The sequence below is a fragment of the Lichenostomus cassidix genome, chromosome 15 (genome assembly GCF_008360975.1).
Source record: "Lichenostomus cassidix isolate B80296 chromosome 15, HeHo_3.0, whole genome shotgun sequence".
Lineage (NCBI taxonomy): Eukaryota > Metazoa > Chordata > Aves > Passeriformes > Meliphagidae > Lichenostomus > Lichenostomus cassidix.
The window spans coordinates 12481037-12505916 of NC_139496.1; the positions used below are offsets into that span (position 1 = coordinate 12481037).

Below are 24880 nucleotides of genomic sequence, written 5' to 3' on the forward strand. Positions count from 1 at the left end.
CTGCTGCCCTGCCTGCTGCAGTGGCCAGGTCCTCTCCACCCTCCCAGGGGGCAATTCCTTACCAATATCCCATCCATCCCTGCCCTCTGGCAGTGGGAAGCCATTCCCTGTGTCCTGTCCCTCCATCCCTTGTCCCAAGTCCCTCTCCAGCTCTTCTGGAGCCCCTTCAGGCCCTGGAAGGGCTCTGAGTTCTCCCTGGAGCTTCTCTTTTCCAGGTGAACACCCCCAGCTCTCCCAGCCTGGTTCCAGAGCTGAGGGGCTCCAGCCCTTGGAGCATCTCCATGGCCTCCTCTGGACTCTCCAGCAGCTCCAGGTCGTTCCTGTGCTGTTGGTCCCAGGGCTGGAGGCAGCTCTGCAGGGTCTCACCTGAGCAGGGCAGAGGGACAGAATCCTCCCCTGCTGCCCACGCAGGAGGATCAGCTCAGGGCCCAGGGGCTTTTAGGGCTGGGGCATTGCCAGCCCTCACCCACCAACCCCACAGTCCTTGTCCCCAGGCTGCTCTCAAGGAGTTCCTCTCCCATTCTGTGCTTCTGGCTGGGATTGCCCTGAAATGGATGCAGGACCTGACACTCGGACTTGTTGAACCTCGTGAGGTTTTCCTGGGCCCTCTGCTCAAGCTTGTCCAGGCCCTGGATGTCCCTGTCCTTCTGTTGTGTCACCTGCACCACTCAGCCTCGAATCACCCAAAAGCCTCCTGGAGTGTGAGCTGGGATTCTCCATTCACTGTTTCTTCAGGAATCAGTGATCCCTCAGTGCTGCCCGGATATTTGAGATTTGAAGGGAAAATTGATGGGTAAAAGGACTGGCAGATCTGCATATATCTTCACTACTGAAACACCATTTTGGGGTGAATGAAAAGGGTCTTTCCTCCAGGGGTTCTCCTGAATTAAACAGCTCTGAAAGTGTTTTTAACTCAGCTGCTGGCTGGAGCTGTGCACCCACAGGGGCCATTTCACAGGACTGCTTTTCATGGCTGTTTTTAACAGCCAAACCTGTCCCCAAACCAAGTATAGGTTGGGAGACTTTGCTGTTCTGTGCATGGAGGAGCTCTGGTTTCCCCTTAGCTCACTGTGGAGTCAGGAGTGTTTTGGTAATGAGCTGTGGCCTGGGACATTAGTACTGAGAGATGTGACCTGAGCTCCCTGTCCTCATCCTGCTTCCCAGGGAGAAACCTGCCCGGGGATTCCGGGGGGATTAGCGGCAGAAAGTGAGAGCAGAGCTGAGCTGCTGGCTTAGCTCTCTCCTCAATTACCACGTGTGCTTAATTCCTCTAAAACACATGCAGAGTGTGACAGGAGGACAGGACAGTCCCAGACCAGACTGGGAAATACCAAACCTGGCATTCCTGTTTCTAGTTGGGATTGCAAAGTGTTGGTAAAGTTGCAGTAAACTCCATTTGCCCTCATGCAGTTCCATGCCCTGCTTTTATGGGTGCTGGGTGTGGCCCTGTGCTGTTACCTGGCCTGAAAATCAGATTTCTGTATTCAGCCTCTTTATTTGGTGACTGTGGTTGGTGGGTTTTCTTTAAACAAATACAGAAATAGAGATAAAACTATCCTTTCTATTTAGGGCAGTATCATGACATTCAGGAGTGCTGAATAGATGAAGATTGTTTTCTTATCTCTATGGTAAGGGGCTCTTTGGAAAAGTGTGCAAGGGAAGGGTGGAAATCTGTCCCTGGTATTTTAAACACTAGGGAAACTCCCCAAAATGGACTTGGGCTGCTTGGAGAGGGAGTTGGTGACTCCTTTTGACTCCCTGCTTGGGGATTCCTGGGAGGAGAGAGGTTGAAAGCCATGTTGTGATTCTAGTGCTCACCTGATTCAGAGCAGATTCCAGGCTGACAAAAGGTGATTTTATTGCTGAAATCCAGGAGTTCACTGGAGAGGTCAGTGCTGATATCTGTGCCAAGACCAGCTCACCTGCCAGCTGCCCTCAGAGATGTCTGATTCCTCTGGCTGTGGCTGGAGTCAGTAATGGAAGAAAAACTGGGAATTGATAAGAAAAGTGGAAAAGAAGGAATGCAGGTTTGCTCCTTGTGCTGCTGTGATCTTCTCCCTGGAGATGTTCTGTCTCTCCCCACAATGACACAATGACACAATGACAAAACACGGGGTTTTCAGCAGAGCTTAAAAAAAAAAACCAAAAAAACCAAACAGACACAAGAATAACTAGAGATATAAAATCTCCTCCAACAAGGGAAGGAGGGTGATGGAAAGGAAATTTTCATCTGGGAGGACAGCTGAAGGTGCGATGTGGATGATGGTCAATGGTGCAGGAAGGGTTTGGAGCACCAGGAGAGGCTGAGGGAGCTGGGAAAGGAGCTGAGCCTGCAGCAAAGGAAGCTCAGGGGGACCTTGTGGCTCTGCACAGCTCCTGACAGGAGGGGACAGCCAGGGGCTCAGGCTGTGCTCCAGGGAACAGGGACAGGAGGAGAGGGAACAGCCTCAGGCTGGGCCAGGGGAGGCTCAGGTTGGATATTTGGAAAATTCTTTCCTGGAAAGGGCTGTCCTGCCTTGCACAGCTGCCCAGGGCAGTGCTGGAGTCCCCATCCCTGGCTGGATTTTAAAGCCCTGTGGATGTGGCACTTGGGGATATGGGTTAGTGGTGGCCTTGGCATTGCTGGGCTGATGGCTGGACAATCTTTTCCAACTTTAACAATTGTGTGACTGAGTGTAGGGAAAGTTGGGGACAAGTGCTTGTAACAAAAAGAAGGAGGAAATTATCAGGTCATAGGTTTAAATGGAGCAGGAATAATTAATATTTTGTACAACACCCAATTAAATGGTGGCACTTGCTGCCGGGAGCCAGAAAACCCAGAGAGGCTCAACAGTTTTGGGCACAATTTCATCCTTTGGGATACAAGCTGTAACTGTCTGTGGATGGAATGTGACCCTGGAGCTCCTTAGGCAGCAGAGCCCTGAAAGGGAATGATCAGTGCCCAGAGGAAGCACTGCCTGTGCCCTGTCCCAGTATCCTGTTTCCAAAATGCCAGTTGCAGTTTGCTTGCTGGGGAAGAGATGAAATTTCCTGGGTGTTTGGGCTGACCTTGTGCAACCATCCCGGAGATGATTCACTTTGAAACCAAAACCCTGTGGTGTGGGTCAGGGATTTGGGATAATGGGGCTTGGCTGCTCGGGTTACCTGGTTATTCTTCCTGCCTTAATCCACGGTTTTCTTCCTGGAAAACAGGGAGTAATTCAAGCACCTTTTGGGGACTTTCTATGGAGCAGGGCAGGGAGAAGGAGGAGGGTTGGCTGTGCTGGTGGTGCCTTCTGCTCTGGTCCTGGGCTGAGTTCCCATTGCAGCAGAGTGGAATGGGAAAATCCAGCTCTGGAGAGGAACACTGGAGCTGTAGGGATCCCACTGCAGGGTTGGGGTGGGCAAGAGCCAAGGGGCACCTCAAGCCAGCAAGCAGTTCCCCTTCAGCATCCCAGATCCAGCCTTTGTGGTAGCATTAAAAAGTAGTCATAATTAATTGTTCCTCAGCTTTCCCTTTAATTGCTGCGCTGATAATGTCACTCTTGTTGCTCCATTCATTTTGGCTGGTTTTTGTCCTTTTTCCAAGGCAGGGGTTTGTTTGTAAAAGCCGTTTTGACTTGGGCCTGTGACACTGCAAAACATCTGGCACCTTCCCTGTCCCACTCCATGAATTATCCTCTTGTTGCTTCCCCATGGTCTCACAGAAGCTCCTGGCCAGGTGGCCTTGGCTTGGGGCTCCGCTGGGGTTGTGGCAGGATGGGACAATCCCTGTCATTGTTGTCCCAGCTCATGGCTGGCTGTAACAGTCCTGCTATTCCCAGCTCTCTGGACAACAGCATTCCCTTTTCCCCTCCTCCCTGTGAGTTTCCCCATCACTGTGAGCTGTTTTCCCTGTGCTTGAGGGCTCGTGCCTGGAGGCACTGGCTGCCAGCGCTGTCACCTTGCTTTCTAATTGTCTTTTTATCCTTGGAATCTTGATTTTCCCAGGATAGCCAGCTGTTGTTAACTATGCCAGGAGCTGCTGCCGTGGGAAATAGAATTGACAGTGCTGCTGATGGAGTAGCTTGCTTGGGTTTCCCACTCCTAATGATTCCTGTCTCCTCTCAGTGCCTTCTGCACTCACTTGTGTTCCCTCCTGCAGCTGGCAGGATGCTCTGGCTCCCCAGTTTCCCATTGGATTGGGATGGGTTGGTCCATCTCAGCCACCACCAGCAGCTGCAGCCAATACTTCAGCTCCTCCTGCCACAGCCAAAGGGATGCTGGAGGGCAGGAAAGGTTTGCAGAGGGATCTGGACAGGCTGGATCCATGGGAACCTGTGCCAGGGAGAGGGACTTGGGACAAGGGCCTGGACTGACAGGTTAGATGGGATGCTGGGAAGGAATTGTTCCCTGGGAGGGTGGGCAGGCCCTGGCACAGGGTGCCCAGAGAAGCTGTGGCTGTCCCTGGATCCCTGGAAGTGTCAAAGGCCAGGTTGGACAGGGCTTGGAGCAGCCTGGGATAGTGGAAGGTGTCCCTGCCCATGGCAGGGGTGGGACTGGATGGGCTTTAAGGTCCCTTTGCAGCCCAAACCAGTGTAGGGTTCTCTTATCTACAGAGCCTCCAACTGCTCCCTTCTCCTGGCTGCTGCCTGGCAGTGCAACACGAGGAGGATGGGAGGAATCTTTAGATTTTTCTATTTCACAAGCCAGGAGCCACTTCCCTCCCCTTCCTCCCCCGCCTTATTTTTTTCCTAATCTGTTTTTAATTCCCTTGCTCCTGTTTTCCACTCCACTTGCATGTGGGGATGGGGTAACCCCAGAACTGTGCTTCCCTCCCCGCTGTGCTGCCACTCTTCCTGTGATTCCCAGGTACCACACCATGTTCCCTGTTGTTGTTTTGCAGATGTAATCCGTGATAATCATTCCCAGCGAAGGAACCCAGAAAACAGTACTTACATAACACCACGAATTAAACATTCCATCAGGAGCTCAGAGCAGCCAGCAGTATTTAGGCCATTCCTGCTGCTCCTGCCTCATCCTCCGGAGTGAGCGAAGGAGCTGTGGCTGCTCCTCATCCCTGGATGGTGTCCATGGTCCACTGGGAGGTGTCCCTGCCCATGGCACAGGTTGGAACAAGATGAGCTTTAAGATCCCTTCCAACCCAAACCAGTGCATGATTTTATGACAGGAGAATGGCAAAGGGAATGGCTTCCCACTGCCAGAGGGCAGGAATAGATGGGATATTGGGAAAGAATTGTTCCCTGGGAGGGTGGGGAGGCCCTGGCACAGGCTGCCCCTGGATCCCTGGAAGTGTCCAAGGCCAGGTTGGATGGAGCTTGGAGCACCCTGGGATAGCGGAAGGTGTCTCTGCCCATGGCAGGGGGTGGCACTGGATGGACTTTAAGGGCCTTTTCCAACCCAACCCATTCCATGTTTCCATGATTCAGAAGTGGGATGGGAATTGATGTCACAGCTCCTGCTGCTCTCCAGTGCTGGTCTTATCCCTGCCCATGAGCATAGGTACCACCCCACCACCTCCCTGCCCTGTGCCACTGCCCAGGAAGTGCTGGTGCTCCTCTCTCTGAGCAGTCACCCTGTCCTTTCACCCTCTTGGAGCGTTTTAGGGCACCTGACATCCCTCAGCAGGGTTGGCGTTCAGCTGTGTGTGGCGAGCCAGGCCCTGTGGTGGTTTCTCCATGGAGCTTTTTGGGCTCCTGTGTTGTCAGCATTCCAGGTGAGGCTGCAGCAATAACGCGTGGAAACAAACCCAGGAACGTGACAGAGCAGAGGAGGGTGGGGGCGAGGCTCTGGGAAGGGCTGGTGCAGCAGGAGCAGAGCAGGGTGGGCAGGAGGCTCTGTGCCCACGCTGGAGCTCGGGAAAACGCTCCTGCTGGAGGAGGAGGGTGGGATGTGCAGCACGAGGATTCCGAGGGAGGTTTACATTGGATATTAGGGAAAATTCCTTCACAGAAAGGGTGGTCAGGCATTGGAATGGGCTGCCCAGATGGTGGAGTCCCCATCCCTGGAGGGATTGAACAGCCACGTGGATGTGGCACTTGGGGACGTGGGTGGCCTTGGCAGTGCTGGGGGGAGACTCAATGATCTCAGAGGGCTTTTCCAACTTCAGTGATTCCGTGATTCTCTGAACTCTGCTGGCACACCAGGCCCCTTCCTTCCTCAGCAGGGACACCTGGGTCAGCTGTGGTGGAGGAAAAGGCTCTCTTTTGGCTGAACTGATGCAGAAGGAGTTTGGTGCAAGAGCACAGGGAGGAGAAATCCTGCTGGGTCTTTGCTTATCCTGCCTCATGCCTGTGGGAGCTGGGAGGGTGGGCAAAATCCAGGGGTTGAAGTATCCTATTGTGGACATAGGGCTTAGTTCAGTTCACCCTGCAGCAAGGTGGAGAGCAAATTCTTCTCCAGCAAAATTGGGAGGGAGAGGGATAAATTAATGTGGTGGGGACTGTGCTACTCCTGGAGTTGATAAATACCAGGGCAAACCAGGTTATAAATTGGTAAACTGATAAATACCAGGGCAGGATGCTCTCTGCTGTGCCATGTTTGTAGGTACCACAAATGCATTCTTGTTTGCAGAAGTGCTGTGGTCTGTGTTACTTGTTTGTGTTTCCCCCATGCCCATGTTCTGTGTTTCTTTAAATCTGGTTTTTTCCCCTTGTTTCATTATGTCTTTAAATCTGGTTTTTGCCCCTGATTTCATTATTTATGGCCATTTCACCCTGGGCTCTGGACACTGTGTGAGTGCATGGCCTGAGTAAGGGGATTTCCATCATTCCATGTTTTCTGGCTGTTTGTAAATTAGTGTTTCCCTTCTCTGATTCTCAGTGGCTTTTTTTCCCCTTGCTTCTGTATGATCTCCTCCCTTCCACACATCTTTTTGACAGAAGAATTTCCCAAGGTCGCTTGGTGAGGCTGCAGAGCCCAAAGCAGTGACCCCAGGCAGCTGTGCCCACATTTCACCTGAACTGAGGGTAATTATTTCTGTTAGGGATTTGCAAGTGGCACTTTGTGACTTTGCCAGGGTTGGAACAGCCTTTGCAGGGTTGTAGAATCATGGAATGGTTTGGTTTGAAGGGACCTTAAAGCTCATCTTGTCCCACCCCCTGCCATGGCAGGGACACCTTCATCCCAAGCTGGCAGAGCATTCCAATTCCCAGTGCCCAACTGGTACCCAGTGAGGAAGAACCAGCTGCCCTTGTGTTCATCCCAGCCCCAGTTAAAAGTTCCTAAAATGACAAACCCAGTTAATATTAGCAAGTGCAGCAGAGAAGGAACAACAGGGATCATCCTTCCTACTTCCACACCCACGCAGGAAGGGGGATTTTTAAGATCCCAGGGAATACACAGTGCTTGCCTGGCAGGGAACCAGGAGAGACTCACCCTTGGTGACAAGGCTTTGGTGTTTGAGCAAGAAAACACTTTTTTATTCTACAAAGTTATTTTTCACAACAGGCAAAAAATGTGGTTTCCCTAAGTACCAGTGACACACCAGGTTTAGCTTGGGAAGACTTTCAAAAATATTTGTGCTAAAATAAGAGCAAAACTTTCAAGCACTTTTAGTGCTGTCTAAAATGGGAGTACACATTTTATATATATATATATATATGTGCTGGAAAACCTTATTCCCAAATGAAGATTCCCAGGTTTCTAGAAAAACATCACGTGAAAAGGGACTGGACACACAGATAAAGCAAAACTTCATCCACTGGGAGAGCCAAAGGATGAGAGTACCTGAAGGGAGCCTACAAGAAAGATGGAGAGGGAATTTGGATGAGGGCCTGGAGTGACAGGACAAGGGGGAATGGAATGTTTCACCTGTAAGTAGTTTTTAATGCCATGTTTAGCAACACAACAGGGGTTTTCATATGATTGAAAGCACCAAGGAGAGATTCCCAGCTCAGGGAATCAGTTCCGTATTTCACTGTTATTGTCAGTCATTTAAAATTCCCACAGGCTTTTTTCTTTACCTGGCACAGAAAAAGGCTGTTGGAGGTAAATAAGGTTTAAACTCTGAAAACAATAACACTCCTTGCTAATTAGAAATGAGTCACTGGATGAAAACTGATCCTTCAATGGGTCTGAAGGCATCTGTGGAGGGTTGGGATGGAGGGGAAGGAGGCAGAGCTGTTGGACACTGAGGAATGAGGGATTGGTAGGAGACCTTGTGGTGTTTGTGTCTAATGAAGCCCAACAGCTCCTGCTCCTGGCCACAGGGAGGAAAATGGGGTTTGAGTTGGTGGTGGGATACTGCAGCTCTGTGCAAACCCTGCAGGGCACAGGAAGTCCCTCAGGATTCTCCCTGCACCTAAAGGAATTTGGGTTGGATGTGTTGGGTCGTTTTGTTACTCAAGGCTCAGGGAATTGCTGGGACTCACAGCTGGAGGGAACAGAGTACCTGTAGAGCTATGTGTGGCTTCCATCCCCATGGGATTTCTGACATCCCTCTGGACAGGGTAGATGGGATATCTGAGCATGCTGCAGTCACAAAATCACAGAATTGTTTAGGTTGAGAAAGTCCTCAAAGTTCACTCAAATCCCTTCATTCCGCAGCACTGCCAAGGCCACCACTAACCCATGTCCCCAAGTGCCACTTGCACACAGCTGTTAAATCCCTCCAGGGATGGGAACTCCACCTGGACAGCTGTGCCATTGCCTCACCACCCTTTCCAGGAGGAAATTTTCCCAATATCCAACCCGAGCCTCCCCTGGCCCAGCCTGAGGCTGTTCCCTCTCCTCCTGTCTCTGTTCCCTGGCAGCACAGCCTGACCCCCTGGCTGTCCCTTCCTGTCAGGAGTTGTGCAGAGCCACAAGGTCCCCCTGAGCCTCCTTTTCTCCAGGCTGAGCTCCTTTCCCAGCTCCCTCAGCCTCTCCTGGGGCTCCAGCCCCTTCCCAGCTCCGTTACCTTCCCTGGACACCTCCAGCCCCTGCAGGTCTCTCTTGTCAGGAGGGTCCCAGAGCTCCCCCAGCACTGAGGTGCCCCAGCAGTGCCAGCTCAGGGGACAGGCACTGCCCTGCTCCTGCTGCCACCCCAGGGCTGCCACAGCCCAGGTGCCTTTGGCCTCCTGCCCACCTGGGTGCCTCTGCATTCATGGCCAGCCACTGTCACCAGCACCCCCAGGGCCTTTCCCACTGGGCACTTTCCAGCCTTCATTGTTCTCTGGCTGCTCCCATCCCAGGCGATGCAGCAGGAACAGGTTGCCCTCTCCTGGCGCGCTGCTTCTGTGGATTCCTGGCTGCCTGTGGAGAGCTCTGTTTTCCACCAGGTTTCCCAGCTCTTGTGTAAGCTCTCTCCCTGAGGAGAGCCTGGCCTTGAAGGCGCCAGGGTTATTTGCTGCCTGTGCTTGACTTTGCAACTGGCCTTTAAAGGATCCTTGGGAAAGAGGGATTTGCCAACCAGACCCTGCTTGGGCACTCCGAGTGGGGCAGGAGAGTCACCTCTTCAGTGGGGCTGGTAGGGAAGAGCTGCTCCTCCTCTCCCAACATTCCAGCCCCTTTCCCAGCCCCAGGCAGAGCCCTCAGGCTGCTCACAGCATGTGGAGACCCCCAGAATCCCCCTGCACCGACACTCCAGGCTGGAAGTGGCTCATCCAGCTGGGCTGTGCTGGCACCTTGTGGTGCCTGTGCTCATGCAGCACCTCGGCTCCTCCCAGTGCTGGAATCTGATGCCAATAGAGACTCCTTTGAGGCATTTCCCCAGATCCCCCTGGGAAATTTATAATTCTTGTGGAGTTTTAGGAGTCTTTCAGCTAAAATTGTCACTCTCGGGAGTGAAGATCAACTTGCAGAGGATATAATGCCACTTTTATTCTGCTCAGCTTTTAATTTTATTTGAGGAAACTTGTGTGTAATAACTTGGAGCCTGCTCCCTTGGCTCTGTTGGTGAGGGGTGGGATTCATGGAATGCTGCTTCTGCAGGGGGCTCTGCTGGGGGTCTTGACCCTGCTGGGCTGAGAATATTTGGTACTCTGGGTGGGCTCAACAGCCTGTCCTGCAGGAGCCCTGTCCTGGGATAAGTGTCAGCAGGGATCCAGCTCCAGCTTTCCCCAGGAGGCTGTGCTGCAGGTGACACACAAACTTAGCATGGAGAGCAGAGATATGTCTCCAAGGATGGATACAGCACCAGAGTCTGCCTTTCTCCATGGAAAATGCCTTCTCGTGGTACTGTAATAACATCATATTGGCAGGGATGCTGCTCTTGGAGATGGATAACCAGGGAGTTTTGACCTCACTTATTAGATTAGTAGCTTCAACTAAAAATTCAGCTCTAAGGAGTGTTTCCAATTTAAAATGAATCTCCTCAGGGAGCAGCTCTCCCTCTGGCAGTAAATCACTCACGAGGAGCTCAAATATTCATTTACAGTTAAAGCTGGGCAAGGAAAGGGAAAACAAGGAGGACTGAAAGCATGGCAGGATGATAAACACCCAATTTGGGACTCTCCCCTAGTGTACTGGTGGGAGCTTAAACTGCTACCAGAGCCTCACTGAAGGGAGTGGTGGGTGTTAGATTTAGGGACACAATGGTGACAGTGGCACACTGGGTGATCCCTCAGCTCCTGACAGGGTGGAGGACTGACTGAGCCCTTGGGTGCAGACAGCAGCAGCAAGAAGGATCTGATGGTGCTGACACTGACTTGGGAGCGAATGGAGGGGGTAGAAGAGCTGTTAATACTTTTCAAATAGGGTCCTGGGCACTGCAGGAAGAGGTTTTCCAGCCATGGGGGTTGGTTTATGAAGAGGAGGTTCAGGTTGGACATCAGGAAAAATTTCTTCATGGAAAGGGTTGTGAAACATTGGAAAGGGAGGTTTGGAGTCCCCATCCCTGCAGTGTCCAAGGAAGGCCTGGACATGGCACTCAGTGCTCTGGGCTGGGGACAGGGTGGGGATTGGGCACAGCTTGGATTCGATGGCCTTGGAGGGCTTTTCCAACCAGAATGACTGTAGGATTCCATGGCTCTGAGGGGGTTGGTGCTCCCAGTGCTGCCAGGTTCAGAGCTGTGACCTGCAGCCAGCAGCACTGCTCCCTCTTCCCAGAAATGCTGCCGGGAGTGCTCTGTTCCTGGCAGGATTCCCTGCTGGAGGAGTACAGCTCATTCCCACGGACAGCAAGGTGGAGCAGGCAGTGCTGCCATTCCAGGGTACCAAGTCACCTGCATGCTGCACGGGGAGCATTGGAATTCCTGCCTAAATGCAGTTCCTGCAGACTGCAGGGAATGATGGAGTCTGTGGAGAGCAGCTGGATCTGTTTCTGTCTGTGTGACTGACAGTGAATTCCCACCTCTCCTTCTGTAGCTCTGTCATTTGGGGCAGCTCAAGTGGCTTCTCCCTTCCCTGCCTGACCCAGAGGGGCATTTTCCTGCTCCCTTTCCCTCCTTGGCGTCTTGTCAGTAAGCAGTGCAGAGAAAATGTGCTGGAGGGTGAATGTCTGGTTTTACACAAGAAAAAGAAGTTAAAAAATCTCAAATTCCCTCCAGGCTCTGCCTCTGCTCTCCAGCCCCTGGCTGCAGGATGGAGCTCCTGGGTAAACCAACTTCCTCCAACAGTCTGGGAGCAGAACGGTTGGAATGTGATGAAAAAGTCACCTCTGAGCTCTTCCAACTGCCTATTTACACTAAAGCAAGGATATTTTGGCTATTCCATTGATTTCCATCTTGGGGGTGAATTGCATAGTTGAAGAACCCAAGATTTCCACAGCACACAAACCCACTGTGGGATTCAGTGTCACCTCAGTGGGGCCCATGGGGTTTCTCCCATTCCAGCAGAATTTTTGAAAGGAATAAAATAAATGAAGTCAGGGGCAAGCTGAAAAAAAAAAAAGCCAATTGCTGGGCAAAGCTGCTGAAGAGCCTTCAGGGAGCTGTTCCTCTGGATACAATCTTTGAGGCTGACCTTGGACCAGGTTGGATTCTGGGCATCTCTGGGTTGAGGTTTGCAGCCTGGGGATGGGGCTTGAGCTGCTCTGGACCTGCTGTGGTGTTTGCTGGTGATATCCAGAGGCTGGAGTTCTTCTCAATCAGGAAAGAAAATACTTCTTTCTTTACCTTTTGCCATGTAAATAATTCTTTCTTAGATTGCTGCAGAGCAGGAGAGAAGATCCAATGCTCTCTCCTTGGGTGGAGAAGGTTTAAAGTCTTGAATGTGTTTCCTTTTGAAAGTCCTAAGACTTTCCTGGCAGTGTAGGCACGGGGAGATTGGCTTTTCCTGGGAGGGAGGAGAAGACCAGGAAGGATTGGAGAAGAGCACCTGGCACAGGTTGTCCGTGGAGATTATGAATTCCCCATCCCTGGCAGTGTCCAAGGCCAGGCTGGACAGAGTTTGGAGCAGCCTGGGATAGTGGAAGGTGTCCCTGCCCATGGCAGGGGGTGGAACTGGATGGGATGCAAGGTCCCTTCCCACCCAAACCATTCCATAATTCTGTGATCTTTAAGACACGTTCACTTCACACCTGTGTATGTGAATATATGTGGGTTGTTTTGGCATTTTAAACTGCAGGAATTTGGGGACTTGAGGGACACTTACCCCTCTAGGAAAATCGTGAAAGAATAAAATTTTACTAAAAACCCCAGAAGGAGCAGAGGATGAAGATGTGTTAGATGTTTTCCGATACACTGGAGGTTTCTGCAGAGGGAAGTGGCCACTTCTCCTTTGTGTCTGCAGGGGGCAGAGGCAATCCCTGCAATTGGAGCAGGGAGATAATTTGAGAGTTGGGAATAACTCTGCCTACAAACACAGAAATCCCCAAGCAGAAACACCTGGAATCAGTGTAGCTGTTTTATTTTTATTTTTTGCTGTGTTTGGAATATTTGGGCATTTCTGGGAAGTGTATTTCAAGGCAGTATTAGATTATATACGGTAAATGATTGTATTTAATGGCTTATATTTAGTATGTTATAGGGTATTTCAGTGCAGGTACAAGTCCCCAGAATTATATTTAGGTGGTTTTATCATCCTGCCTCTCACAAGGACTTGAAATTGGGCAAGGATTGTCTCTGTGTCACCTTTGACGTGCAGCTCTGCCCTGATGTGCTCCAGAAGAGACCCCAAGAAGGGGCTGGTTTTGTGCTTTTCCTTTGGAAACTTGTAAAAGCTGAAATTCCCAAGTTTCTGTTTCCTCTGAGCCCATTTTTCATGTGCTGGGGCAGAGCAGCTGCTGTCAGTGAGGTGCAGGAGAGGGGGGGAGGAGGAGGAGGAGGAAGGGAAGGAGGAGGAGGCACTCCCAGCCCTGAGCACGGGGAATGAGAGCTGCGGAGTGGAGAGGCAAGGGAAGGGAGGAAATGAGGATATGGAGCCTGCGGAGAGCATCCCGGGGGAAGGCTGGCCTGGGGACAGAGCTGTCCAGCACTGATCCCACTCCCCCTGTCCCTGCTTCCCCGCCGGAGCGCTGGATGAGGAAGAGGTGCTGTGGGAAACGCAGTATGTAATTCCCTAAATCCAGCCTGGGGGGAGGCAGGAGGGGGGCTGAGCTTTTGGGGTGCAGCCTGTGGGGTCAGGTTCCTTCTGGGGTGCAGTGGGTAGGGAAGTGTTTAGGACAGCCCTTGGAGTTGGTCAGACACTTCAATTAATTATAAATTGATCAAGTGATGAGTGTTCCCATATGTGAGGGGTCTGCAGTGTGGGGCAGCCCTTCCTCCCACCCTGCTCCGTGCTCAGGCTGGATGGGGCTGGAACAATATGGGATATAAGGTCCCTTCCCACCCAACCCATTCCATGATTCTGCACAGTGCAGGGAACCTCTGAACCAGGGAGAAGTTACTGTAACAGCTCCAAAACCAGCATTTCTGATCATTTTTAATGGCTGAGCTGGAGTTTGAGGTGGTTGGGTCCCACTAATCCTGGCAGAGATTTGTAACCGTCACCTGATGTTTTTATCAGTTGGGTTTGGGGGTGGATGTGGCAGAGCTGTAAAGATACTAGAAAATTAGGGATTACGGATGCTTTCAAGATTAGCTGGATAATGATAAAGGAGATGTCAGGCTGAAGAGTGCAGTGACTAGTGGGAACACTCGGGAATGGGAAATGGGAATTTTCCAAATGGGAGTGGGAAAACAGAATTCTTGAAGTTCTCCTGTTTGTTCTGGAATTTCACCAAACTTAGAAAAGAAGTCAGACTAAGCCCAAACTACAGCCATTCTCTGACCTACCCACCTTGTTTTCTTCCAGGCAAGATATTTGGAAGGTAGAAGTAGCATTTTAAATTTTTTTTTAAATTTTATGTGGTTTCTGGCAGGTGAATGGTCTGGTATTGCTGGGAGATGCATAGTCTGGGAGGGTGTCTGTGGGATGCCATCAGGAATGTGTGTGCCAGGGATGGTCTCCTCCTGGTTCCTCTTGTTCATGATGTTTATCCTGGCCTTTCCCTGGCCCCTCATCCATTTTTCTGGCCTCACACTCCCACTCCTGTTCCCACCTGAGTCACCTCCTGAGTTACAGTTGCTCAGCAAGAAATAACATCAGGATTCCAGTATTTCTCATGGAAAGCAAGCAAGGAGAAAGCTCATCCTGACAAAGAGCAGCAGGGCAGAGAACCTTTCCCAGGCACCTTCTGCTGTTCCTGGGACCCAGGTGACTCCTGCTTTTGAGCAGAATGAGCTAAATCCTCGGATAAACTTGCACTCTCTTGTTAAACAGGGAACTTCAGGATGAATTTCCAAGTTTTAAATGAGTAACTGCAAGTGTGACTCAATTATTGGCAGGAGGAGGTTGGGGGCAGCTGGCAGAAAAGATGCAGAACTGTGGCAGTTTGGGAATGTTATCCTGATGGGAGAGGATCTTAGTTCTGCTTTCCATCATCCTGCCTTGAGTTCCTGCAGCAGGAGTGGAGCTGATTTGTGTTCAGCCACCACTGCAAGGAAGGAATTGCTTAGAAGAAGCAAAGCAAAGAGTCTGTTTGCGGAGAAGCTTTTCCCAAGGGATTTAGACAGTGATCCAGTGTGTTTTCCTGCAGTAAATTGAGGGTGGCCACTGAGCAGGGCACTGCCTGTCCCCTGAGCTGGCACTGCTGGGGCACCTCAGTGCTGGGGGAGCTCTGGGACCCTCCTGACAAGAGAGACCTGCAGGGGCTGGAGGTGTCCAGGGAAGGGAATGGAGCTGGGAAGGGGCTGGAGCCCCAGGAGAGGCTGAGGGAGCTGGGAAAGGAGCTCAGCCTGGAGCAAAGGAGGCTCAGGGGGACCTTGTGGCTCTGCACAACTGCTGACAGGAGGGGACAGCCAGGGGGTCAGGCTGTGCTGCCAGGGAACAGGGACAGGAGGAGAGGGAACAGCCTCAGGCTGGGCCAGGGGAGGGTCAGGTTGGATATTGGGAAAATTCCTTCATGGAAAGCATGGTCAGCCCTGGCACAGCTGCCCAGGGCAGTGCTGGAATCCCCATCCTTGGAGGGATTTAACAGCCAGGTGGATGTGGCACTTGGGGACATGGGTTAGTGGTGACCTGGCAGTGATGGGGGAATGGAGCAACTCGATGCTCTCAGAGCGCTTTTCCAACCTTAAATGATTCTGTGATTTTCAGGGAAACAGAATGATTCTAGGAAATCACTTCCCTGCTGATGATAGGCACCCACAGGGGTTGGGAATGAAGGTATTATATAGAATATAAATGTGTGTTTATGTCTGTGTATGTGTAATGCTGTATGGGTATTGTCTGTGGTCTCAGTATCCGAACCCAGATCCTGCCTCCAGCTGCTCCTTGGATCTGATATCAGAACTGGCAAAGCCTATTTTGAGCTAAATCCCATCAAGACCCCTCTTTCTCTCCAGTTAAAAATCCCATTTCTCGTGGTGGTAATTTCCCCCTTAAAAACTGCTGGTTCTTACCCAAACCATCAATAAATATGTAAATAATGTAATAAAATCTTTGTGTGTACGTGCACTGCCAGCATTAGTTTCCCTGCCTTGAATGCACAATGTAAAGATAGTGAGATCTTCCTGAATTTCTCCTTTTTCCACCTGGAATTCTTGCACAATCCCTGGCTCTGTATTTGAATGTGTCCACAGAGAGTGGCTCCAACTTAAAAGCTGGAATATAAACCTTTCCTTCTTGCTGTAAAGTCCTTGTAATCCAGCTGGACTGGGATCAAATGCAAACTATTAATCCATGTGGGTCCAAGGCAGTAGTCCCGGAGATTCCCAATTCCTGCTCCGTGCCCTGGATCTTGCTGCACTCGCACAGCAGCTCCTGGCTGCAGCTGCCCATCTCACACTGAATTGGGATTTATGCCGCATTTTCCTCCAGAATTACTCATTCCCTCGAGACTGGGAAAATTAAGGCTGGGAAAATCCAATGGTTTCGGAATGGAGGGGCGAAAAAATGGGTCTCAGGAGGGCTAGGGCTGGAGGAGCCTCTGGGGGTTTGTTCTGGAGCTGTTGGGATGTGAAATGTGGCCGAGGGAGTAAAATGGATAATGGGCTTTGTGATAAAAAAGAAAGAAATTGTGATCTTTATTTTAAGCCAATGTCCTAAAAATAACCTCCAGCAGCATTTAAAGGGACAAGCTTCCAAATCTCCCCCTCCCTCCCCAAAAAACCAGCATCCCTTTGGGTTTGGGGCTGCATATCCAGCAGCACCGCTCCGGAGCCAGCCCCAGCTGTACCTCCCTGTGCTGGAGCTGCTGGTGGTGTTCTCTATCCCGTTTTTTTGGGCAGGATGAGGCGGTTTTCCGGCAGGGATGGAGTTAAGGGCTGCTCCGTGGTGCATGCTGGTACGAGGCTGGTTTGATGATGGAGCCGTAGTGCCCTGCCACCAGCATGTGCCGGGAATGGATGATGGGAAATGTGGCACTGGAATAAGGACGTTTCCCTTTGCCGTTATCCCTCCCTTGCTGTGGGTTTTTCTCCATCCTAAAGCTCCCAGCCATGTAGGAGGCAGCCTCGGCCAGAGCGATCCCGCGGTGGGGATGAAGGGTAGGGGCTGCTGGGAGACAGGATCCCTCCGCTCCTTCTGCAACGCCGGCTGCCTGAATAAATTCCACAAGGGTTAGTGGCCTTCCCGCAGTTCTGGAGGGATCCCTGGGGCTTCCCAGACGTGCTGGGGAGCGATGGAGGGGCTGCTCCAGTGGGGTGTCTGCCCGGGGTGGGGAGGGGGTGTTTGACCCCACGCTGAGCACTGGGAGGCAGAGGAATATTAGGGATGCTCAGTGTGGAATCTGCCCTGCAGGCATCACGTGCTACAGCCCTGCTGGGTTTGGTTGGAGATGGACAAGTGTGGGGCTCCTTCTGCTTTGTCAGGTGTTTAAAAAATCCAGATTGACTCAGATGGACTCAGCTTTAATACCACAAAAAGTTAAATTGGGTGTTAATTTGTTCTTTTTGGGCACCTTTAAGTGCACGGGGTTATTGGTCTGTTTGTCGTGGGTAAATCAGTCCCTGTGTTGGTGTCAGGATGTGTTTTTTTTAGTTCTAAGCCAAATTCCTTTGGAGCTGAGATGGAATGAGAGTGTTGCTGTGTTGGTTTTGTGCTGCTCCCTGCCCACGCCATGGTGAGTGGCAGAGATGTTCTCCAGGAACACTGAGCTCTGATTTAAGGTGTGCACTAAAATCTCCCATCTGTTAACTGCTCCATGCTTTATTCCAGGTGTTTTCCATGCCAGTGCCAGCAGAGCTCAGTGCTGGGTGTGCAGGAGCACTGTCCTTTATGGGGCAAGGGATGCTCTGCCCAAATCCACACTGGTTTGGGGCAGGAATGCCTGCTCTGGTGTGGTTTTTCCTGGGTGGGATGAAGCAGGATGGGCTGGGGATGGGTTCTGCCTTTCAGTTCAACTTTTGTGTTGCTTCGTGGCACCACAATAATTCATGGAAGTGAATTGGAGGGGCTTGGAGCAACCTGGGATAGTTGAAGATGTCCCTGCCCATGGCAGGGGATGGAATGGGATGGGATTTAAAGTCCCTCCCAACCCAAACCATTCCATGGTTCTCTGACTCCACAGTTCAGTGGAGGAGCCCAGCAAAATCTAGTGTCTTGCAGCAAAGGCTGATGGTGAGAAATGAGGATTTGCAGGATGCTCTTTGCCTTCCTTCCAGACCAGAGACAGCTCCTCTGATCCTGGGCACTGGCAGCTCATCATATCCCGTTTTATTTCTATCCCTGTGGTGTTCCAAGGGTTGGTGCCTGCAGGGAACTGGGGACACTGGGTGATTCACAGCTGGGCCTTGTGGTGGTCAAATTCAAATGTTGCTCCTTTGATGTAGTTTGGGATAATGGTAGGAGAAGGGGGAATGGCCAGAGGGCAGGGAGAGATGGGATATTGGGAAGGAATATTCCCTGGGAGGGTGGGGAGGCCCTGGCACAGGGTGCCCAGAGAAGCTGTGGCTGCCCCTGGATCCCTGGAAGTGTCCAAGGCCAGGCTGGACACTGGGGCTTGGAGCAACCTGGGACAGTGGAAGGTGTCTCTGCCCACAGCAGGGGGTGACACTGGATGAGCTTTAAGGTCCCTTCCCACCCAGACCACTCCATGATCCCACAGTCCTGTGTCACTCTGCTCCCTCCTGTGGTCCTGTCCTGCTCTCAAGAATCACTTCACAATAAATTATTTTATTTCAATGTAATTGCCTTCTGCCTCAAAAGGGTGAGGAAAGGAGGAGTGCAAATAGGTCAAATCAAAATTCAAGCAATTGAGGATTTACAGCTGGCTTCAGATGACCAAAAAAGAAAAGGTTTTTTTATCAAATCCAGATTGTCCCCTTCCCTTTGGTTTCCTTCTCGAGCTGTTTTTCCAGCTGGGTGACGTAAGGACATGCGTGTTCCAGGAGTTCTGCACAGAGCTTTACATAACGAGGCTTCAGTGGAGAATAAAATGCCCCAAACCAGAATTATTCTCATCAAAAGCTGAAAACCACCCTTGTGTGAAAATTTGTGGGAAGGTGAGTGGTGAGCACTGGAGAAATGGGGAATGGGCTTGGGAGCTGCAGGGAGAACTTGGGGAGATGTCTGCAAGGGTGTCTGAGGTGAGGTTGGGGTGTTTCCCTGGCTGGGCTGGTCTTTTTCTGCCCCCAAAGCATCTTTCCCCCATTTTATGGTGGTATTTTGGGAAAGCTTTGCAGTGATGTGGAAAAATGTTCCCTATATGGAGGGGGAGCATCCGTTTGACACATGTGGAACAGATTTGACAAACCCAAAGACTTTGGCCCTGGGACATGACAGGCAAATATTTTTCGTGTTTTAACAACAAACTGAACCCCAAAGCTGGAAAATGTTGGCTTTACAAACCAATTTACTGTAAAAACCATGATGTGCAAAGTGTGTCCCTCTGGTAAGCACATTCCCCACTGGAAATGTGATGCTTTGGAAGGGAAAACACTTCCCAAGGAGGCTTTGCTTTTCATTTAGAAATCCTCATGCTGTGATTTTTTTTCCTACCAAAATTTTGTCCTTAAATCCACTTATCTCCTCAAAAGGAGCTGTCTGAGGTATGTTTAAAATGCTGATGACTTTTAATGAGCAGCCCAGGGAAGAGCTGGGCCTGGCGCTGCTCAGCAGGAGATTCCTTGGGAACTGAAGAGCTCAGCCTGGAGGCTTTGGGTGGCTTTAGGAGTTCCTTTTGTGCTTGTAAGATAAAACCAATTATTGAATCACAGAATGATTGGGTTGGGACCTTAAAGCTCATCCACTCCCACCCCTGCCATGGGCAGGGACACCTTCCACTATCCCAGGTTGCTCCAAGCTCTGTCCAGCCTGGCCTTGGACACTTCCAGGGATCCAGGGGCAGCTACAGCTTCTCTGGGCACCCTGTGCCAGAGCTGTATTGATTAGACAAACAAAGGTGAAGATGGATTTAAGGAGATGTTTTGTTCTGGATTTGCATGTTAAGGGATTGATCCAGTTCATTTAGAGCCAGCAGGATTTTGGGTGTTGGGTTCATGGACATCAGGCAAACTATGGAGGAAGGACTGAGGTGCTGAAGTCTTTAGAGAAAGAAATGCAGACATCTCACTTGCTGTGCACAGAAAGGTCTGTGGGTAGCCAACAGATAAAGATAATTAGCTTATCCTTAGTTAATTTGGAGGATCTCAAAGCTCTGGCCAGTAGAAGCAGCTGTTCCTGCTTTCAGAGGGTGTTTCCATCAGGAATATCCCTCTCCAGGTCCATGCTGAGTGCTTGGTGCTGGGCCTGGGTTTCTTACCATGCCCAAATGCAATCTGTTATTAATATTTGATGGGGACATGGATGATTATCCTCAAAGGGATGTCAGATCCCGGACTGCATCTGGCCCATGGCTTCAGCACCCAGAGGGGACCATGAAATAGATGGAGAAATGCATTTCTCTACCTACAGACACTAGAGTGTATTTATTTCATGGCCCAGATAGAAGCTATTTAAATGAGTGTTTCAAGTCTGCTCAGGAATGAGCTGGATTGAATTTCCAGGAGGACCAGGCACATGTGGCTGCTGGAGCGTTGATGATGGACAGGCTGTAGCCTGCTCCCAAAACAGAAGTGTTGGTTCAGCCTTTTTCCAGATTTATTTAGAAATTTCTTGAGGTGGGGAGTTCTTTCCTGAGAGTTTTGATGTGAGGAGGTGCTGAATCCATCAGTTCCATCCTGGTTGTTCTGCTCCTGGGTTAAGTGTCTGGAGTTTGGGCTGGGGCTGTGCCTGGCTGGAGCTGCTGAGGAGATGGAGGTGCTTTGTTGCAGCTTTAGCAGTTGTGGCTGCTGATTTATTTGGAAAAAACACTTGAAGTGTCTAATCAGGGCTGTTGGATTCACCTTTTTTAAAACAAAGACTGGATGCTCCACATCTGTGCCATGGATCACACAGGGTGCATTGACAAGGGTTCCTTTGCTGGGGATGGTTTTTCCAGGTGAAATAGCGATACAAGAGTGTCCATGGGGATGTTTGGAGATGTCCCATGTTGTGGAATCTTCTCATTTTAACCAGTGGGAGCTCAGGGAGCTCAGTGGGATCTGGGATGTCCAGGGGCAGAAGTGGAAGGAAATCCCCCCCAGCTGCCCTTGACTCGCAGGGCTGGTGGAGGTGGATGTGGAGGTGTCTGTGTGCATTGGGCTGTGTCAGGGGGGATTCAGGCTGGGTTTTAGGGAAAGGTTGTTCCCCCAGAGGGTGCTGGGCACTGCCCAGGCTCCCCAGGGAATGGGCACAGCCTGAGGCTGCCAGAGCTCCAGGAGTGTTTGGACAGCACTGCCAGGGATGCACAGGGTGGGATTGTTGGGCTGTCTGGGCAGGGCAGAGCTGGACTGGGTGATCCTGGTGGGTGAGCTCAGGGTATTCCATGATTCTATTTGATGATTCTGTTCCACAGTTCTCACTGGGATGGGCTCACGGGGCAGTGAGTGTCCGATGGGCCACCTCTGCCATCAGGGAGTGTCACAGTGCCTGGAGCTGGCCGAGCCCATCCTTCACAGCAGGGAGCCCTCAGCGCTCAGCAGAGCAGCACGTCATGTGCTGAGGGCAGGGAATGCTCATTTTCTTTCCAAATGTTGCCCTCTCTGCCCTGTTCCCTTTCATTTTTACAGTTGTGAAGGTGGATTCCTACCCATGTGCACATGTGGCTCAGCTGGCAGAGGATGTGTCCCTAGGATGTGCTGTGGAAATGGTTCAGGGACATGGTTTAGTGTGGGCCTGGCAGTGTTGGAGGTTAATGGTTGGACTCCATGACCTTAGAGGGCTTTTCCAACCCAAATAATCCTGGGATTCCATGACATGGATGCACTGCCCAGGTGCTGTCTGTGCAAGGCAGGAGCTGCTCTGCACCTCAGAGCTGCTCAGCAGCAATCACTAATAACAGGAGTTTATTAGCTGTATCTTAATTACAATGCAGAGTAATTAGGGAGGAAGTGGCCATCTTGACAGCCTGGTGGTGTAATTAGAGACCAGAAATGCTGTTATAGAATTGGAAGGGAGATGAGCTCCCAGCTTCATCAAATGGTTCTGCAAATAGAGGCCCTGAGTGCAGCACCAGTGGATTTCTTTATTTATTTTCCCTTTTTTCCCTGATCTGGCTGCACTGACAGCCAGCACAGCACTTCCTGGGGAGCCTGTGCTGCATGGAGTGCCCTTCTCCCTTTCTGTGCCAAGCTGCTGAGAGATTCCAGGGGTGGATTGCTGGTTCTGAGGAGTTTTTTGCAGTAAATCATTGACAGGACCTGCTGTGCAGGGAGCAGAACATCAGCCCATCCTGCTCTGTGTCCTGCTGCTGGAGCAGCTGTCAGTGCAGCCAGTGCTGCTGTGCTGCTGCTTCCTGCAGGGGTCAAACCTGCATTTACATGTGCTCCCCCAGCAGGAGCTGAGCCTGGCCCCTGGAGGGGGTTAGGGGTTGTCCTGGCTGTAAGGAGGTGGGTGCCAGGCAAGGACACCATGTGGGATGGCCCATGGCTCACCACAGGCAGTGGAACAGCTGCTGTGACTTCATGCTGTAACATGGGACATGTGACAGTGCTCTGGCTGTGGGGACAGGTCTGTCACTGAGTGGCAGCCATGAAATCACCTGTCCTTGCAAGGGGAGGGGACCTGGGGGCAGAGGGGCTGGAAAATGCCCAGTGGGAAGGGCCCTGGGGGTGCTGGTGACAGGGCTGGACATGAGCCCAGGGGTGGCAGCAGGAGCAGGGCAGTGCCTGTCCCCTGAGCTGGCACTGCTGGGACACCTCAGTGCTGGGGGAGCTCTGGGACTCTCCTGACAAGAGAGACCTGCAGGGGCTGGAGGTGTCCAGGGAAGGGAACGGAGCTGGGAAGGGGCTGGAGCCCCAGGAGAGGCTGAGGGAGCTGGGAAAGGAGCTCAGCCTGGAGCAAAGGAGGCTCAGGGGGACCTTGTGGCTCTGCACAACTGCTGACAGGAGGGGACAGCCAGGGGGTCAGGCTGTGCTCCAGGGAACAGGGACAGGAGGAGAGGGAACAGCCTCAGGCTGGGCCAGGGGAGGATCAGGATATTGAGAAAATTCTTCCATGGATCCCTATCCCTAGGTCAGGCACTGGAAGGGGCTGCCCAGGGCAGTGGTGGAGTCACATTCAAGGAATGAGTGGACATGGCACTCAGTGCTCTGGGCTGGTGACAAGGTGGGGATGTGTCACAGGTTGGACTCGCTGGGCTTGGAGGCTTTAGCTGCCCGTGGGTACTGGGTGAGCAGGATTTGCATCCAGAGGGAAAGCAGGTGTAAGTTGGATCCTTTCTGGGACTGCTGCTGCCCTGCTGCCATCCTACCCGAGCCTGGGGGGCTGGGAGGCTCCCAGGTCCTGCACATCTTTCCTGTGCCTTTGGAATGTCCTGACCTTTGGGAATTGGAGGACAGCGGATAACTGACACCCCTGGATCCTCTTACCCTGGGTAAGCTGAGCCCTGGCAGCTCAGAAGGGTTTCAGTGCCCATCAGTGTCTCCATCTCCATGTCTGTGCTGTGGCTCAGCCTCAGTGGGTCTCCAAAGCCTGGGCTGAGCTGAGCTTGGGGCCTGCAGGGAAGTGCAGAGCCCTGATCCCGAGGCAAGGGACATGTTAGGTCTGGAGCTGGGAGAAGGGAGGCTCAGGTGCCCTCTGAGCTGCTCTGGGTGGCACAGCAGCAGTTTTGGGGTGTGCTGCCTGTGTCCCAGCACGCCATCCCTGCTGTTGTCCTGGTGCTGCTGGCTTTTGCTGTTCCCATGGGCTCCTGCACAGCCGTGGGTGTGACAAGGACAGAGCCATCACAGCCCTGTCCCTTCCCTGCCTCCCTCTGCCGCTGCTCCCCCTCCCTGGGAATGAGGGCCCTTGTCATCTCCTTCTTGTCAGCAGGGCTAGTGAGCAAGGAGAGAGCTGACAGGAATGTGGGAGTGTCCTTTGCACATCTCCCACTGCCTTCCGTGAGCAGGAGGAAGCCTGGGGCAGGATGTGTGTTCCCTGCTGATGGGAGACTTCCAGAAAAAAAAGAAGCTCTCGGTAAAAAACATAAAATAAAAAAAAATCCTGGGCCAGATTCATTGTGGTGAAGCCCCTGGGAGTGGTCCTGGATACCCAAAGGATGATGTTATTTTCAGGGGTAGGAGCTTCTGGGAGCTGCCGTGCCTCTCCAAGGCCATCCACTTCCCGAGTCTCCTTTCCCTGCTGGATGTCAGGAGGAGAGGCAGCCCATCTGTGAGCTCCCCTCCTCGCCCTGCTGACATCGGAGATGGACCTGGGGCTGGAAAATGTTTAAGCATCATTAAAAATGGATGTTCAGTGATGCAGGAGGAGATATCCAAGCCCTGCGATGGCTTCACTAGCAGCATACTAGGGTTTGCTGTTGTCTGGGGAAGAACAGGGTGTCACCTCCCAGCTGGGACAGTACTCATTTCTGTGAATTTCTGCTCTGAAGAAAGCTCACCTCCAAAATATTTGAATTTTAGGCCATTTCTGTCCTTCTCCAGGCTTGTTCCTGGCTAAGGAAGCTGCTTATGCCCAGCCTGGTGTCACTCCATGCCTACTTCTGCTTGTCACCCCTTCAGGGACATGGGGACTTCTTGTCCCCAAGCTTCTGGTGCCACTAGACTGTGGCAGCTGCTCCATCTCAGAGCGGGGGAGTGATGCAAATCCATAGAAATGACTGGATACTGACGGATTCAGTGACAAAATGAACAGAAACAATTCATTGACAAGTTTTGTACATTTTCCCACATGCTTTGGACGAGAGCAAGTGACTGAATTATTTATGATGCCACTTGTGTCCGTGGGACTAAATATTCACTTGGAAATATTCCTGGAGCTGCAGGTAGAGCAATTCCTCCCTGCTAGGATGTCTTGGATCAGGTGTGAATTTGGAGGGCACGGAGAAATAAGAGCAGGGGTGGTTTGGTCAAGGGCAAAAGGGAGATGTGCAGCTGGATGTGGATCTTTCAGAGCCTGGAGGCTCAGAAAGGGACATGGAGTTTTGTGCCTCTGTCCTGCTGATACAGATCTATCCAGGGATGAGAAATGCTTTCGCAGGGAGGGGCTGGTGGAGAGAGTAACCAGATCTCCAGGCTGA

General features: G+C 51.6%; 1 protein-coding gene across 4 annotated transcripts in view; it reads left to right on the top strand.

Moving 5' to 3' along the window:
• OSBP2 (oxysterol binding protein 2) overlaps window positions 1-24880 on the top strand; it is a 91377-nt gene that overhangs the window by 26225 nt on the left and 40272 nt on the right. Inside the window, exon 1 of one of the 4 annotated variants that reach the window (XM_085076279.1) lies at window positions 13233-13386. The exons of the other annotated variants lie outside the window; for them this stretch is intronic. Coding sequence (XP_084932405.1) covers window positions 13248-13386 — 139 coding nt within the window. The 5' untranslated portion in view covers window positions 13233-13247. Of the gene's footprint in view, window positions 1-13232; window positions 13387-24880 lie in introns of those variants that run through there. 4 annotated transcript variants of the gene reach the window in all.